At 40.1% G+C, this 18,632-nt stretch overlaps 1 protein-coding gene across 1 annotated transcript in view; it reads left to right on the plus strand.

Annotated features, from left to right (window-relative positions):
* The first annotated feature begins 5,273 nt into the window (after positions 1-5,273).
* ednraa (endothelin receptor type Aa) overlaps positions 5,274-18,632 on the plus strand; it is a 69,351-nt gene continuing 55,992 nt past the window's right edge. The window contains exons 1-2 of the mRNA XM_061881207.1: positions 5,274-5,534; positions 12,143-12,668. Coding sequence (XP_061737191.1) covers positions 12,186-12,668 — 483 coding nt within the window. The 5' untranslated portion in view covers positions 5,274-5,534; positions 12,143-12,185. The remainder of the gene's footprint in view (positions 5,535-12,142; positions 12,669-18,632) is intronic.

The following is an 18,632-nucleotide window of genomic DNA, read 5'->3' on the forward strand; positions in this document are numbered from 1 at the left end:
CTCCCCACCCCCACTGCTTGGTGCCTCATCTGAGCTGCTGTGACTTAGATGACCATAGTAACTAATTAGAAGACCATCCATCCATCCATCCATCATATTCCGCTTAGCCGAGGTCGGGTCGCGGGGGCAGCAGCCTAAGTAGGGAAGCCTAGACTTCCCTCTCTCCAGCCACTTTGTCTACTAAATAGAATACCATAGTAACTAATTAGATTACCATGGTAACTAGTATATCGTGCAAAAGCACAGATTCCAACCATTGAAATACTTTGCATAGTTCAAGACATACAGTCATTAGAAAACATCATAATGGCAGCTACACGTTCCATCTTAAATATCTACAAATAATTATTTGGGAATGTCCGACAGGCCAAATTGAAAATCTTAACGAGCCACATGCAACCCCCGGGCCTTAATTTGCCCAGGTCTGGTCTATGCAGACGATGCTAAAAGGACTTCATGTTCATTTGTGACTGCTTGCAAAAGCAGTTCAAAATAAAATTTTCTTATGATCGTTCAAAAAACTATGCATATGCAGTGTAGCAAAACTAGTCTGCTAAAGTAAGACGGTGGACAGGACTTCATCACGTAGGAGTCATTGAAGTGAATTAATTAACTCATATTATGTTTTGCATATGGTGAATGTTTATATTCATCCGGGAGAAAGCAAACCAACAAGTTTAATTAAATAGCGGTATTTCAGTTTGAGCACATAAGATAAAGGCCCCTTTGTTTGATATTCGCAGGTGGATTGGATCACTTTTCGTAGGAAAGAGGCCCTAATTGGGACTTTGGAATGCAAAAGTGATAGCCCCATCCTTGAGAAGAGACTTCATTTAAGTCATGACTTAAAGCAGTTGTTTTCCAGACACTTACACAGGAACATCTCCTTTTATGGTCAGGGTGTGCTTTCCTGACTTGGCACACACCCAGAGACAGAAAGGAAAAATATAAAAACTCATGGTTTGGCTTCTCCAAGTTGGGAGTGCCTCATTTTCTTGACCTGACCTCCTCCAGGGTTTGTGTTGTGGTTTGTGCAGCCCTTTGAGACACTAGTGATTTAGGGCTATATAAGTAAACATTGATTAATTGATTGATAATGATGCTTGCTTGTAATAAAGCAACTTTTTGGATCAGTAAAGCTTTCCTAACGTCTCTTTTGATACAGCTGCACTGCCGTGTCGCCCTTCTGTCCTGACGAGGATGACAAGACCGGAAATACACATCATCACAAATAATTATGACCTTAGGACTACCAAAAATGATGTCAGAAAGCCTAGAAAACTACAAGTTGCAATACAGAGCTACAAAAAACGTGAAAACAACCAATTTATTTGGTAGAATTAACCCAGCATTGCAGTAAAAATGACCCAGCATCTGGGTTAAAGAAGAAACCCATCTTGTTGGGTTAAATCAACGCAGAGTTGGGTTGGTCCAAGAGTGAGCTTCGTTTTTAACCCAGCAGTTTTTAGAGCAGGGGGTTATAACTCCCTGCTTACATTAATTTGACAAAACTTCAGTTGAATGTCGGGGATTCCAGTTTTTGTCCTTCTTCGACATTTTAAATGTTCCGCGATTCAAATCGAAGAACGCGACAGAGATGGACGGACATGAAGATGGCAGAACAGATGTATCTCTGCCAAGTATCTAAACTTTGTGGACATCCATCCATCATCCATCATCTTCCGCTTATCCGAGGTCGGGTCGCGGGGGCAACAGCCTAAGCAGGGAAACCCAGACTTCCCTCTCCCCAGCCACTTCGTCTAGCTCTTCCCGGGGGATCCCGAGGCGTTCCCAGGCCAGCCGGGAGACATAGTCTTCCCAACGTGTCCTGGGTCTTCCCCGTGGCCTCCTACCGGTTGGACGTGCCCTAAACACCTCCCTAGGGAGGCGTTCGGGTGGCATCCTGACCAGATGCCCGAACCACCTCATCTGGCTCCTCTCGATGTGGAGGAGCAGCGGCTTTACTTTGAGTTCCTCCCGGATGGCAGAGCTTCTCACCCTATCTCTAAGGGAGAGCCCCGCCACACGGCGGAGGAAACTCATTTCGGCCGCTTGTACCCGTGATCTTATCCTTTCGGTCATGACCCAAAGCTCATGACCATAGGTGAGGATGGGAACGTAGATCGACCGGTAAATTGAGAGCTTTGCCTTCCGGCTCAGCTCCTTCTTCACCACAACGGACCGGTACAACGTCCGCATTACTGAAGACGCCGCACCGATCCGCCTGTCGATCTCACCATCCACTCTTCCCTCACTCGTGAACAAGACTCCTAGGTACTTGAACTCCTCCACTTGGGGCAGGGTCTCCTCCCCAACCCGGAGATGGCACTCCACCCTTTTCCGGGCGAGAACCATGGACTCGGACTTGGAGGTGCTGATTCTCATTCCGGTCGCTTCACACTCGGCTGCGAACCGATCCAGCGAGAGCTGAAGATCCCGGTCAGATGAAGCCATCAGGACCACATCATCTGCAAAAAGCAGAGACCTAATCCTGCGGTTACCAAACCGGAACCCCTCAACGCCTTGACTGCGCCTAGAAATTCTGTCCATAAAAGTTATGAACAGAATCGGTGACAAAGGACAGCCTTGGCGGAGTCCAACCCTCACTGGAAATGTGTTCGACTTACTGCCGGCAATGCGGACCAAGCTCTGGCACTGATCGTACAGGGATCGGACCGCCACAATAAGACAGTCCGATACCCCATACTCTCTGAGCACTCCCCACAGGACTTCCCGAGGGACACGGTCGAATGCCTTCTCCAAGTCCACAAAGCACATGTAGACTGGTTGGGCAAACTCCCATGCACCCTCAAGAACCCTGCCGAGAGTATAGAGCTGGTCCACAGTTCCACCACCAGGACCAAAACCACACTGTTCCTCCTGAATCCGAGGTTGGACTATCCGACGTAGCCTCCTCTCCAGTACACCTGAATAAACCTTACCGGGAAGGCTGAGGAGTGTGATCCCACGATAGTTGGAACACACCCTCCGGTCCCCCTTCTTAAAGACATTGACAACTTAAATAATAAGTGAGCAGGCAGCAGGTGACACATTCTCATACTTCCTGTATACCCCCAGCCAGCTTAAAAAAAATGTTTCAACTATAAGCTACGTGAAGAAGCTCAGAATATTTTTTTATTCAAACGACTGTCACATTTACAAATCAAATATTTGATATTGATCGTACCGTATTGTGCAATCATTGATGTAAATTGTGCTTTAAATTGAGAAATGGAATTGCACATATGTGTTAGTAATAGGGTTGCAAAGGAGTGGAAAGTTTCCAGTAAATTTCCCGGAAACTTTCCGGAAATTTACCACGGGAAGTTATACTCGGGAAGTTTGGAAATATTGACCATATTTGGATTATTCAAAGTTGGACACCGTCCATGGGAATATATGGGAATTAATGGAAAATAATGGGAATGTAAGGGAATTAATGGGAATATATGGGGAATTAAAATAATGACATATTATTGGGCACTTATAAACGGAATATATAAATAATATAAACAGAATACAATGATTTGCAATTCCTTTTCAACCCACATTCAGTTGAATATGCTACAAAGACAACATATTTGATGTTCAAACTGATTTTAAAAAAAATTGTTTTTTTTTTTCAAATAATCATTAACTTTAGAATTTGATGCCAGCAACACGTGACAAAGAAGTTGGGAAAGGTGGCAATAAATACTGATAAAGTTGAGGAATGCTCATCAAACACTTATTTGGAACATCCCACAGGTGTGCAGGCTAATTGGGAACAGGTGGGTGCCATGATTGGCTATAAAAGCAGCTTCCCAAAAAATGCTTAGTCTTTCACAAGAAAGGATGGGGCGAGGTACACCCCTTTGTCCACAACTGTGTGAGCAAATAGTCAAACAGTTTAAGAACAACCTATCTCAAAGTGCAATTGCACGAGGTTTAGGGATTTCAACATCTACGCTCCATAATATCATCAAAAGGTTCAGAGAATCTGGAGAAATCACTCCACTTAAGCAGCATGGCCGGAAACCATGACCGTGACTTTCGATCCCTCAGACGGCACTGTATTAAAAACCGACATCAGTCTCTAAAGGATATCACCACAAAGGCTCAGGAACACTCCAGAAAACCACTGTCACTAAATACAGTTGGTCGCTACATCTGTATGTGCAAGTTAAAGCTCTACTATGCAAAACGAAAGCCATTTATCAACAACATCCGGAAACGCTGCAGGCTTCTCTGGGCCCAAGATCATCTAAGATGGACTGATGCCAAGTGGAAAAGTGTTCTGTGGTCTGACGAGTCCACATTTCAAATTGTTTTTTGGAAATATTTGACATCGTGTCATCTGGACCAAAGGGGAAGCGAACCATCCAGACTGTTATCCACGCAAAGTTGAAAAGCCAGTATGTGTGATGGTATGGGGGTGCATTAGTGCCCAAGGCATGGGTAACTTACACATCTGTGAAGGCACCATTAATGCTGAAAGGTACATACAGGTTTTGGAACAACATATACTGCCATTTAAGCGCTGTCTTTTTCATGGACGCCCCTGCTTATTTCAGCAAGACAATGCCAAGCCACATTCAGCACGTGTTACAACAGCGTGGCTTCGTAAAAAAAAGAGTGCGGGTACTTTCCTGGCCCGCCTGCAGTCCAGACCTGTCTCCCATGGAAAATGTGTGGTGCATTATGAAGCGTAAAATACGACAACAAGACCCCGAACTGTTGAAGGACTGAAGCTCTACACAAAACAAGAATGGGAAAGAATTCCACTTTCAAAGCTTCAACAATTAAGTTTCCTCAGTTCCCAAACGTTTATTGAGTGTTGTTAAAAGAAAAGGTGATGTAACACAGTGGTGAACATGCCCTTTCCCAACTACTTTGGCACGTGTTGCAGCCATGAAATTCTGAGTTAATTATTATTTGCAAAAAAATAAAAACTTTATGAGTTTGAACATCAAATATGTTGTCTTTGTAGCATATTCAACTGAATATGGGTTGAAAAGGATTTGCAAATCATTGTATTCCGTTTATATTTACATCGAACACAATTTCCCAACTCATATGGAAACAGGGTTTGTATGACTCGTTGCCGTACGTTCGACACCCCTTTTTTAGTGCGTGTGTGCACATGCTTCGGACGTGTATGTGTGTGTGTGTGTGTGGAGGGGTGATGTTTCCAAAGGGGGGCCCAGTCTGTTACCAGAGAGAGGTGGAGATTTACGTACTATCCCACCCAGTCAAAGTGCCTCGCTGGTGCTCTGACAACACACACACACACGCACACACACACGCACACACACACGCACACACACACACACACACACACACTTTGCAAAGTCTCCACAGGAAACCGTGAGCCATAATGCGAAGGCACCTCGGAGCAGACTGCCGCCTTCGCCTCAAACCAAGTGGGATACGGTCGCGGGGCTTTGATAGCGCGTTAATTACTCATGTGATGTGATACAGATGTCTGGGGGCTTCAGCCGAAAGTTTGCCTGACGCTTTCCGAGGGGGCCAGGCAGACATTTTTTAGAGAAGCGGTAGGTGGAAAAAAAAAAAACTAAACAAAAAAAAACCTGTATTTATTATTTATGGACGGGATCAGTTTGCGTGCTGTCACGGGGGTCCCGGCGGTGCCTGGCTGATGCTAAACTGTGATGCTACTTGAAGGGCTGGCTGCTAAATAGTTCTTTGTGTACTCGCTGACAGGCGGGACTTTGAACAGGAACCACTGTGGGCTACAAGACATGATGCAAAGGGCTTCAACTCGTTACTCTGACAGCTTTTTAAAACTTTACCTACTCTTTTAGTGTGTGTGTGTGTGTGTGTGTGTGTGTGTGTGTGTGTGTGTGTTGCATTACAGAGGAAGAGAAGCTTTTAACGTTGAGGAATAGAGTCATCAGGAAAATATCAAGGGGGATCCATCGGGGATTCATCCGGGTTTCGGTTTCATTTTAGATGTTTGTTTTTGAAATGCCCACCATTTGACTATTGGATTTTGAAATAGCATGGTTTAATTGGTTTTGTAATAATAAAAATAATAATAAGACATTTTATTTGGTGTAGCGCTTTTCTAGGTTTCTAGGCACTCGAAGACGCTTTACAGCAGTGGTTCTCAAATGGGGGTACTTGAAGGTATGCCAAGGGGTACGTGAGATTTTTTTTGAATATTTTAAAAATAGCAACAAATCAAAAATCCTTTATAAATATATTTATTGAATAATACTTCAACAAAATATGAATGTAAGTTCATAAAGTGTGAAAAGAAATGCAACAATGCAATATTCAGTGTTGACAGCTAGATTTTTTGTGGACATGTTCCATAAATATTGATGTTAAAGATTTCTTTTTTTGTGAAGAAATGTTTAGAAGTAAGTTGATGAATCCAGATGGATCTCTATTACAATCCCCAAAGAGGGCTCTTTAAGTTGATGACTACTTCTATGTGGAGAAATCTGCATTTATAATTAAATCACTTATTTTTCAACAAGTTTTTAGTTGTACTTCAAGAAAGACCACTACAAATGAGCAATATTTTGCACGGTTATACAATTTAATAAATCAGAAACTGATGACATAGTGCTGTATTTTAGTTCTTTATCTCATTTTTTCCAACCAAAAATGCTTTGCTCTGATTAGGGGGTACTTGAATTAAAACAAATGTTCGCAGGGGGGTACATCACTGAAAAAAGGTTGAGAACCACTGCTGTACAGGATAAACATGATTTTCTAAATATAAAAACAGTTTAAAGTAATAATATAAAAGACAGGAAATATACAAGCAGTACATTTTACCCTTTAAAATCGTTTTTAATTGTATTTATTTATTGATTTTATTATTTGGTGGAGCTGAGGATATTTGAATACTATTTTTAATATTGTTGTGCAGCACTTTGGAAACATTTATGTTGTTTAAATCTGTTATATAAATAAAGTGGATTGGATTGGATAATCCATATTAGGTTTTTTTTTTTAGTAATGATGATTTTTATTGTCAGTTTTGCTATAAAGTGGCGGTCAAACGTTTACATACACTTAATGTCACGGATGTCTTAAGTTTCCAGTAACTTCTACAACTCTTGTTTTTTTTGTGATAAAGTGATTGGAGCACATACAGAAAAAACCCCTTCATGATGTTTGGTTCTTTTATGAATTTATTAAGGCTCTACTAAGAATATGAGCAAATGTGCTGGGTCAAAAGTATACATACAACAATGTTAAAATTTGCTTACACGTCACTTGGCAAGTTTCACTGCAATAAGGCGCTTTTTTGATAGCCATCCACAAGCTTCTGCTTGAATTTTACACCACAAAATTGGTGCAGTTCAGCTTAATGTGTTGGTTTTCTGACATGGACTTGTTTGTTCAGCATTGTCCACACGTTTAAGTCAGGACTTTAGAAAAGGCCATTCTAAAACTTTCATTCTAGCCTGATTTAGCCATTCCTTTAGCACTTTTGAGGTGTGTTTGGGGTCATTGTCCTGTTGGAACATCCAAATGCGCCCAAGACCCAACCTCCGGGCTGATGATTTTAGCTTGCCCTGATGAATTTGGAGGTAATCCTCCTTTTTTATTGACCCATTTAAAGCACCAGTTCAATTGGCAGCAAAACAGGCCCGGCGCATAATACTACCTCCACCATGCTTGGCGGTAGGAATGGTGTTCCTGGGATTAAAGGCCTCACCTTTTCTCCTCCAAACATATTGCTGGGTATTGGGGCCAAACAGCTCCATTTGTGTTTCATCTGACCACAGAACTTTCCACCGGAAGGTCTTATCTTTATCCATGTGATGTCAATTAAGAAAATACGAGTTGTAGAAAGTACTGGAAACTCAAGACAGCCTTGACATTATGTTCTTTATAAGTGTATGTACACTTTTAACCACGACTGTATATTGTTTTATATTATTGTATTTATTCATTACATTTTTAATTATTCATTATAAAGGCCTTTTCCAACAGAACGGTCATCATTTTTAAAATATTTTTGTACAATTAAAGTCGTACAAAAAGCATAAGCATGTACAGCAGAGGTGTCAAACCTACCAAACAGGTTTAATCCGGCCTGCAAGATGAGTTTCCTAAGTATAAAAATAAGCTGCAATATACTAATGAATGCAACTGCTGTACTAAATGTGTCCACCGGATGCCGCAACAGCAATTCAAGTGTGACCCACGTCACGCATGACACTGCTTAAAGATGACGTGTCAGCGGACTTTAAGCGCCCTAGGGCTAATCAGTGCAGGTGCAAATGTTAGTTGGAGAAGATGTAAACACTGGTTCTCCACCTTCTAGTCCAGAGGTGTCAAACTCAAGGCCCGGGGGGCCAGATGTGGTCCGCCACATTATTTTATCCGGCCCGCAAATACCTGGAAATGTGTCAATATTTTTCACTAAACGTAATGGAATTTGTTTCATTTTGACAGAAAAAATGTATTTACTGCTTAAAATTGCATACTTTTTCCAACTTTAATAGCATCCAATATTGCAATAAATATTACAGTATATTATCATATTTTCCAAACATCCATCCATCCATCCATTTTCTACCGCTTATTCCCTTTTGGGGTCGCGGGGGGCGCTGGCGCCTATCTCAGCTACAATCGGGCGGAAGGCGGGGTACACCCTGGACAAGTCGCCACCTCATCGCAGGGCACTTTCCAAACATGTTTTTGTCTCAATAAAAATAAATAAAAATATGTAACTTTACAGCAAACTACCCATCAAATAAATAAAAATGACAATAAATCTTGTTGTTCTTTACAGCATATTACTGTAAATTGAAAAAAAATACTACTGTTTTATGCATTAAATTTCTGTTGACTGAGCTGCCAGTTTTTGGTGTAAAATGTAGGGTTGTTGTTTTTAACGGTGTATTATTGTAAATGGAAAGACGGCAAATTTCTTTTTATGGTAGAAAAAACTGGCAGCAAAGTTGCCAGGATAAAAAAAAAAAAAAGAACTTGTACTGTTTTTCCATGAACAATATAATGTTGTACACAAAAATTCTGGCAATTAAGCACGCAGCATTTTATGTAAAAACAAACAACAACAAAAAACCAGTGCTACTGTTTTTCCATTTACCGTAAAACATTGCAAAAAGAAAAAGTAAATAAAAAATATATATTTTACAGTAAAATTTTGTAAATGTAAAGTTTTTACTGTAAAATCGAGAATCAATTTATCTAAATACAAACCCCGTTTCCATATGAGTTGGGAAATTGTGTTAGATGTAAATATAAACAGAATACAATGATTTGCAAATCCTTTTCAACCCATATTCAGTTGAATATGCTACAAAGACAACATATTTGATGTTCAAACTCATAAACTTTATTTTTTTTTTTGCAAATAATAATTAACTTAGAATTTCATGGCTGCAACATGTGCCAAAGTAGTTGGGAAAGGGCATGTTCACCACTCTGTTACATCACCTTTTCTTTTAACAACACTCAATAAACGTTTGAGGACTGAGGAAACTTTGAAAGTGGAATTATTTCCCATTCTTGTTTTATGTAGAGCTTCAGTCCTTCGACAGTCCGGGGTCTCCGCTGTCGTATTTTCCGCTTCATAATGCACCACACATTTTCCATGGGATACAGGTCTAGACTGCAGGCGGGCCAGGAAAGTACCCGCACTCTTTTTTTATGAAACCATGCTGTTGTAACACTCGCTGAATGTGGCTTGGCATTGTCTTGCTGAAATAAGAAGGGGCGTCCGTGAAAAAGACGGCGCTTAGATGGCAGCATATGTTGTTCCAAAACTTGTATGTACCTTTCAGCATTAATGGTGCCTTCACAGATGTGTAAGTTACCCATGCACCCCCATACCATCACAGATGCTGGCTTTTCAACTTTGTGTCGATAACAGTCTAGATGGCTCGCTTCCCCTTTGGTCCGGATGACACGATGTCGAATATTTCCAAAAACAATTTGAAATGTGGACTCGTCAGACTACAGAACACTTTTCCACTTTGCATAAGTCCATCTTAGATGATCTTGGGCCCAGAGAAGCCGGCAGCGTTTCTGGATGTTGTTGATAAATGGCTTTCGCTTTGCATAGTAGAGCTTTAACTTGCACTTACAGATGTACTGACAAACTGTATTTAGTGACAGTGGTTTTCTGAAGTGTTCCGTAGCCCATGTGGTGATATCCTTTAGAGATTGATGTCGGTTTTTGATACAGTGCCGTCTGAGGAATCGAAGGTAACAGTCATTCAATGTTGGTTTCCGGCCATGCCGCTTACGTGGAGTGATTTCTCCAGATTCTCTGAACCTTTTGATGATATTTTGAGCGTAGATGTTGAAATCCCTAAATTTCTTGCAATTGCACTTTGAGAAACGTTGTTCTTAAACTATTTGCTCACGCAGTTGTAGACAAAGGGGTGTACCTCGCCCCATCCTTTCTTGTGAAAGACTGAGCATTTTTTGGGAAGCTGTTTTTATACCCAATCATGGCACCCACCTGTTCCCAATTAGCCTGCACACCTGTGGGATGTTCCAAATAAGTGTTTGATGAGCATTCCTCAACTTTATCAGTATTTATTGCCACCTTTCCCAACTTCTTTGTCACGTGTTGCTGGCATCAAATTCTAAAGTTAATGATTATTTGAAAAAAAAAAACAATTTTTTTTAAATCAGTTTGAACATCAAATATGTTGTCTTTGTAGCATATTCAACTAAATATGGGTTGAAAATGATCATTGTATTCTGTTTATATTTACATCTAACACAATTTCCAAACTCATATGGAAATGGGGTTTGTACATTCAATAATAGAAGATATATAAGCTGTAAAATGTATATAAAAAAATTATGTTAAAAAAAATGGCTAAGCATACAAGTCAGGTGATTTGAAAAATAATTGCCGTCAGGTATATAGTATGAGCCTGCCTAGAATTACTGCTGGGTCAAACTGGCTTCGCATAATAATTAGCGCATGTTTAGTATTACCGCCGGGTCAAACTCGTGATGTCATGAGTGACACTTCACCTGTCATCATTTTCAAAACGGAGGAGGCTGATTTCAATACCGGTAATTTGAAATTGCATAAAGGGAAGAAGATTAAGAGCTATTTAGTAGGATTTAAGGTCCAAGCTTACATCACACTCAAATTTTTACGGCATGCCTTTGGTAAGTGCCGGAGTAAGAAGAGGTTTTAAAATAATTAGCGTATGTTTACTTTTACCGCATGCCTTTGGTAAGCACAGGAGTGAGAAGAGGTTTTAAATTATTTAGCGCCCCGGCATCAATTCAAGGAAATACGGTATACAGAAAGAGTGGTCTCATCCATCAGAGCAGGGGTCGGGAACCTTTTTGGCTGAGAGAGCCAAGAAGCCGAATATTTTAAAATGTATTTCCGTAAGAGCCATATAATATTTTTTCAACACTGAACACACCTAAAAGCATGCATTTTTAAGTAAGACCAACATTACTAGAGTATAATAGGTCTCTTATTCTTTGTAATAACATTGATATTCTGAAGCTAACCGTGGAGGGAGCGTGGCCTGCGGGCCTGCAGCGAAGCGGGGTGTTGCCAGGATCGGCCTCGAAATCAGCGACATGGTACGTAGACAACCCACCTGGGCCTTGTTATCTAATCACTCTGTTATAAGCAGCAGCCAGGAGGAGAGACAGGGCTGGAGCTGGAGCCAGAGTGCGAGCGAGAACGAAAGAGAAAAAGACAATTGCTGGAAAGCAACTGAGAGACTTATTGAAAAATAAAAAAATATCGTAACCCTGAAACAGGCTTTCATGTCGGTGCTTGGTGGTCTGAAGAACCCCCGGGAGGGCAAGCCCTAAAAAAAATAATAAATAAAGTGCGGTAGAAAAAAGGATGGATGGATTCAAATGCATGAGCATGTTTAATTATTTGATCGTTATTTTTACAAGTGGAATTATTCACTACTTATCAAGTTAAGCAGTGTTAGCTCAGATTTATCCGAGAGCCAGATGCAGTCATCAAAAGAGCCACATCTGGCTCTAGAGCCGTAGGTTCCCTACCCATGCATCAGAGCAAAGTTGTTTAACTTCCTGTCTGCTATCCAGCAGAACAGGAGTGTTGCCAAACCAACTTGTCGGCTTGTTTGCTGATCCCCCCACAAACTAACGTTTCTCTCTCGCCGTCTCGTTTCTTTCCCCTCGCCAGTGAGAAGTTGGGAGTGGCATCAAAGCCCGGACTGCGTTCCGACATGGGCACGGCGGTGGCACATATGTTGGTGCTAACATGCTGTGTGGCAGCCAGAGGAATGTGCCAAGCGAACAAGGCGGCGGTGGCGGCGGCGGAGGACGACGGCCAACACGGCGGATTGCTCCTCCACTCCACCCCGCGGCCTCCCGGCCTGCGCAGAGCCTTCGTGGCCAGCACGGACGCCTGGGGGCCGGCCGCGCACAACCAGGGACCCGGCTGGGCGAACGCCACGGTCAAAAGGAAGCCGCTTCCGCCGCCGCCGCCCATGTGCCGCGGGAGCACTTCCATTAAGGACTACTTCAAGTACATCAACACGGCCATCTCCATTGTGGTGTTTGTGGTGGGCCTGGTGGGCAACGCCACCCTGCTCAGGATCATATACCAGCAGAAGTGCATGAGGAACGGGCCCAACGCCCTCATCGCCAGCCTGGCCCTGGGGGACCTCATGTACATCATCATCGACATTCCCATCAACGTCTACAAGGTGAGCTGTTTTCCCGCCTGGACATCAAACATGCTTGTTGACCCGCCAATTTCCCGCCATCTCTGTCCAAATTCATTGCAAACATTATGAAAAGGGCTGGTTTAAAATATCGTGATTGCGATTATGTATCGATGTTAGGGATGGGCAAAAATGGCTGAAAACTGTATCACGATTCGGGTTTTTACGTTCTCACGCAGTTGCTTTTGGCTGCGGGCATTACACTACAGCAGGGGTCGGGAACCTTTTCGGCTTGGAGAGCCAAGAAGCCAAATATTTTAAAATGTATTTAAGTAACAGATAAATAAATGATAAATGGGTTGTACTTGTATAGCGCTTTTCTACCTTCAAGGCACTCAAAGCGCTTTGACACTACTTCCACATTTACCCATTCACACACACATTCACACACTGATGGAGGGAGCTGCCATGCAAGGCGCTAACCAGCACCCATCAGGAGCAAGGGTGAAGTGTCTTGCTCAGGACACAACGGACGTGACGAGGTTGGTTCTAGGTGGGATTTGAACCAGTGACCCTCGGGTTGCGCACGGCCACTCTCCCCACTGCGCCACGCCGTCCCTAGAGCCATATAATATATTTTTAACACTGAACACAACTAAAAGTGTGCATTTTTAATGAAGACCAACATTTCTAGAGTATAATAGGTCTCTTAATCTTTGTAATAACGTTGTTATTCTGAAGCTAACTTAGGAGGGGGCGTGGCCTGCAGGTCTGCAGCGAAGCGGGGTGTTGCCAGGACCGGCCTCGAAATCAGCGACAGGTGTGTAAATGGCCCACCTGGGCCTTGTTGAAGAACCCCCAAGAGGGCTAGCCCTACACTAACCAACAATAAATACATTATTTCTTACCTTTAAGGCAACTTCTTGAACGGGTGAGGTAGAAAAAAGGATGGATGGATTCAAATGCATGAGCATTTTTATATTTTTAACGTTATTTTTAACACTGTGATTACAAGTGGAATTACAGTATTCATTACTTATCGTGTTAAGCAACGTCAGCTCAGACTTATCCGAGAGCCAGATGCATTGATCAAAAGAGCCACATCTGGCTCCAGAGCCGTAGGTTCCCTACCCCTGTACTACAGGCTCTTCTCACTCTTTCTTGTCTCTCCTTCTCACAGAGACGTAAAACAAGCGCACCTTCTTAAATACGTAGCGGCATGGTAACTTTAGCTGTGATGCTAGCGCGGTGGTAATACGAGAGAAAGAAGGTGCGAATCTGGTAACAAATGAAGAAAGACTTAAACCCCAAGAAAAACAGCAGGGGGTCCATCGTCTGGCGGTGGTTTGGCTTCAAGCGGGAAGATGACAAACTGACAACCATAATATGTCAAGTATGCGGCAAAAGCGTTGTTACAAAAAGTAGCATTACTGCTAATGTGTAGCATCATCTGGAAAGTCACCTGCTAGAGAATGAAGAGTGCTTGAAACTCTGCATGTCAACATCTCCGACCGGTGCCATACCAACAAAATGCCGAGGCAACCATTTCCACATCAACACCGTATTAAACAAATAGTCAAGAACAGAAGGAGATAACGTCCGCAGGAACCTACCACATAGCGAAGGACATACACCGGATTTCCTATTATGCAGCTCATTTTTATTTGACAGTTATTGAAATATCTTGTGTGACATCATGCACAAAAGTGCACTTTATTTGTTTTAAACTATTGTAATGGCGTTCTGTACAAAAAGTGCACTTTAATTTAGTTTTGTTTTGATACGTCATCTTAGTGACATCATGCACAAAAGTGCACTCATAGCTTGTTTTAGAATGTCTCTGACAATCTTGCACTTTTTGTTTTGGAAATGACATGAATGTTTGTGCCACTGCTTAATAACTGTTTCATAAATGCACTTTTAGTTGTGATTTCCCTCTCTGCATGAAAATTTAAAAGTAGCATATATGAATGCAGTATGAAGAAGAATGTTTGAATGTAGACACATAGAATCATCATACTGCTGTGATTATATGCATCAAGTGTACATTCAAGGCTAAGGCAAAATATGGAGATACATATGGTGTATCGTGACTGTGATGGTTGGCTGGCATTGTGGTGTGGGGTCGTTCTCTCTCGGACTGGACACAGCGTGAAGCTAAGAAATTACGATTTATTTATACTAAAAAACGGACTAAAAACAGAAAAGCTTGCACAAGACACCAAAGCTAAAACAAACAGAATTAGCATGGGAGCTAGAAAGAACTAAAAGCGCTAGCATGTGAGCTAGGGAACAAACAAAAGAAGCATAGCGCGGAAGCTAGCAAGTACAAGAAACAGTCCTTTACCACAGTTGGGAAACAGCGTCGTCACCTGTTGCACGGAACAGAAACTAGGATGTGAGATCGAATTAACAGAAAAGGCAGGCTTAAATAAGGAGAGTAATCATGAGGCAGGTGCGCGGAAAAAACAAGAGGAAGGTGACACTAATGCGTAACTATGACAACGGAACAAACGGGAATTGCCACCAGGAACTAAGGAAGACGAACACTAACAAGATGTGATACAAAACGGAACCAAAACCAGAATATGACATGATCCAAGCAGCGGATCGTGACAGTGACATGGCCAAAAAATATCCAGATATTAATAAAAGGCCATATCGCCCAGCCCTAACTCAAAGTTATTGTTTTTGTTTTGTGGTTCTTTGTTGTTGCTGTTTTTGTATTACAACATTTTGTATTATTTGATCCTGTTGGACTGCATTGTAATCTTTTGTTTTTGTGATTGTGTGATGGTTTTTTGGGCCTGGAACCCACGAAGAATAATCCCCACTGAGGTGTAGACTAATGGGGATCCTTAATAAAGGAAATAAACTCAATTCCCATATATTCCCGTTAATTCCCATGGAAAATTTCCAACTTTGAATATTCCCAGAATTTTGCCACCCAACAATGCAAAAACAGAAATTCAAGTAAGATTTAATATCTCAAATAAGGGTAATGTTGTCAGAGTTAGTTTGTGACGAACCCCAAGATGCAGAGATGGAGGCAGGCATGGAGTGAGAAAACATGATTTAATTCAAAACACTAAGACAAAAACAAACAAAGCGTACAAACAAAAAGCGCGCACGTGGGCGGATAACAAACAAAAAGGCCAAGCGTGGAAGCAAGCAGGTATCTAACAGGAAAACAGAAGTCGTACTTGTAATAAGAAAACATACTGGAAGCAGGGAACAAAATACAGAAAGCTAAAGACCGCTATCAAACATAGCTTACCGCAACGCTGCATTGAGACGACAAGATAAGACTCGACAGGTAGCAATGACAAGTAGCAACGACAAGAGCGACATGCAATACAATAATCCAGCACTGACTTGAGGAACAAAGCAGGTAACATAGGATCGGGCAGATTGACACCAGGTGTGTCCAGGTGCCAGGGTGAAACAGCGCTCAGGGAGAAAGACAGGAAACTAACAAAATAAGAGCGCTGACAGGAACTAAAGACAGGAAATACTAAACACACACACAGAGGAAAAACTAAAACACAAACAAGCCTGACAGATGTTTGCTTATTTTCTGCCTGATAAGATAATTCTTCTCACGAAGCAGATTTTATGTTGGAGTTTTTACTTGTTTTAAGTGTTTTGTTCCTAAATGATGTCAGTAAGATATTACAGCTTGTTGCTGAGATGTGATGACCTATATTGAGTAAAACATGCTTGAAACTAGAATATCAAGTGTTGCAAAGCTGTGTCATCAAGTATAAAAACTGCTTTTTCAAAGTAAGAATTTCTTATTTCAAGCATGAAAATAAAAAAAATCATGATTTTAAAACAATTGTGTCTAACAACTAAAACCCAAATGGACTGTGCTGTTTTATTTCCAATGAAACAATAGAACATAGATACTCATATAGTAGTACAGTAGGCACAGTACAGCAAACCGACAGTTATTATTTAAACATTTAACATTTCTAACAATTTTGAACAGAAATAGTTCATGCACATTCACATAAATTCTTCAAAATGACAATTTTGGCCAAGGGCCAGGCTGTGTTTATTGTTACTAATTGACTGAACGAGCACGCACTTGGCGCCATGATGTCATGTTGTCGATGGAAAACTGCATTTTTAGACTCTATGATTTGCATGAGCAGGTAGGTGACCCCGAGATTAACAAACACTTGCCTAGTTGTCTTTCCATTAGGAACAATAAATTCGTTTTTAATATAACTTTGCTAATTTCAAGAAATGTAATGGCGATCGCATATCATTATGTGAAGATAATGACACTAGCGTTTACTATATTTTTATATATATATATTTTCGTATATTTTTCAACATATTCACCAAAAAGGTCTCTTTTTTTCTATCTAGAAAAGTGCACTTGTTATTAGTGAGTATATACTTATTTTAAGGTATTGTTGGGTTCATTGAGGTTAACTAATTAGGGACCGAATGGCCTTTAGGGACAGAAGACCCTATTGTATTTCTAAGGTTTTATTATTATTATTTTTTAGTATTCCGTGTCCCTATTGTATTTCTAAGGTTTTATTATTATTATTCTTTATTATTCCCTGTCCCTGTTGTATTTCTGAGGTTTTATTATTCTTTATTATTCCGTGTCTCTATTGTATTTCTAAGGTTTTATTATTATTATTCTGTGTCCCTATTGTAGTTCTAAGGTTTTATTATTATTCTTCTTTATTATTCCGTGTCCCTATTGTATTTCTAAGGTTTTATTATTATTATTCTTTATTATTCCGTGTCCCTATTGTATTTCTAAGGTTTTATTATTATTATTCTTTATTATTCTCTGTCCCTATTGTATTCCCAAGGTTTTATTATTATTATTCTTTATTATTCTGTGTCCCTATTGTATTTCTAAGGTTTTATTATTATTATTCTTTACTATTCCGTGTCCCTATTGTATTTCCAAGGTTTTATTATTATTATTCTTTATTATTCCGTGTCCCTATTGTATTTCTAAGGTTTTATTATTATTATTCTTTATTATTCCGTGTCCCTATTGTATTTCTAAGGTTTTATTATTATTATTCTTTATTATTCCGTGTCCCTATTGTATTTCTAAGGTTTTATTATTATTATTCTTTATTATTCCGTGTCCCTATTGTATTTCCAAGGTTTTATTATTATTATCCTTTATTATTCCGTGTCCCTATTGTATTTCTAAGGTTTTATTATTCTTATTCTTTATTATTCCGTGTCCCTATTGTATTTCTAAGGTTTCATTATTATTATTCTTTATTATTCCGTGTCCCTATTGTATTTCTAAGGTTTTATTATTATTATTCTTTATTATTCCCTGTCCCTATTGTATTTCCAAGGTTTCATTATTATTATTCTTTATTATTCCGTGTCCCTATTGTATTTCTAAGGTTTTATTATTATTATTCTTTATTATTCCGTGTCCCTATTGTATTTCTAAGGTTTTATTATTATTATTCTTTATTATTCCGTGCCCCTATTGTATTTCTAATGTTTTTTTATTATTAATCTTTATTATTCCGTGCCCCTATTGTATTTCTAAGGTTTTATTATTATTATTATTTATTATTCCGTGTCCCTATTGTATTTCTAAGGTGTTATTATTATTATTCTTTATTATTCCGTGTCCCTATTGTATTTCTAAGATTTAATTATTATTATTATTCTTTATTATTCCGTGTCCCTATTGTATTTCTAAGGTTTTATTATTATTATTCTTTATTATTCCGTGTCCCTATTGTATTTCTAAGGTTTCATTATTATTATTCTTTATTATTCCGTGTCCCTATTGTATTTCTAAAGTTTTATCATTATTATTCCCTGTCCCTATTGTATTTCCAAGGTTTCATTATTATTATTCTTTATTATTCCGTGTTCCTATTGTATTTCTAAGGTTTTATTATTATTATTCTTTATCATTCCGTGCCCCTATTGTATTCCTAAGGTTTTATTATTATTATTCTTTATTATTCCGTGCCCCTATTGTATTTCTAAGGT

The sequence above is a fragment of the Nerophis ophidion genome, linkage group LG20 (assembly GCF_033978795.1).
Source record: "Nerophis ophidion isolate RoL-2023_Sa linkage group LG20, RoL_Noph_v1.0, whole genome shotgun sequence".
Taxonomy (NCBI): Eukaryota; Metazoa; Chordata; class Actinopteri; order Syngnathiformes; family Syngnathidae; genus Nerophis; species Nerophis ophidion.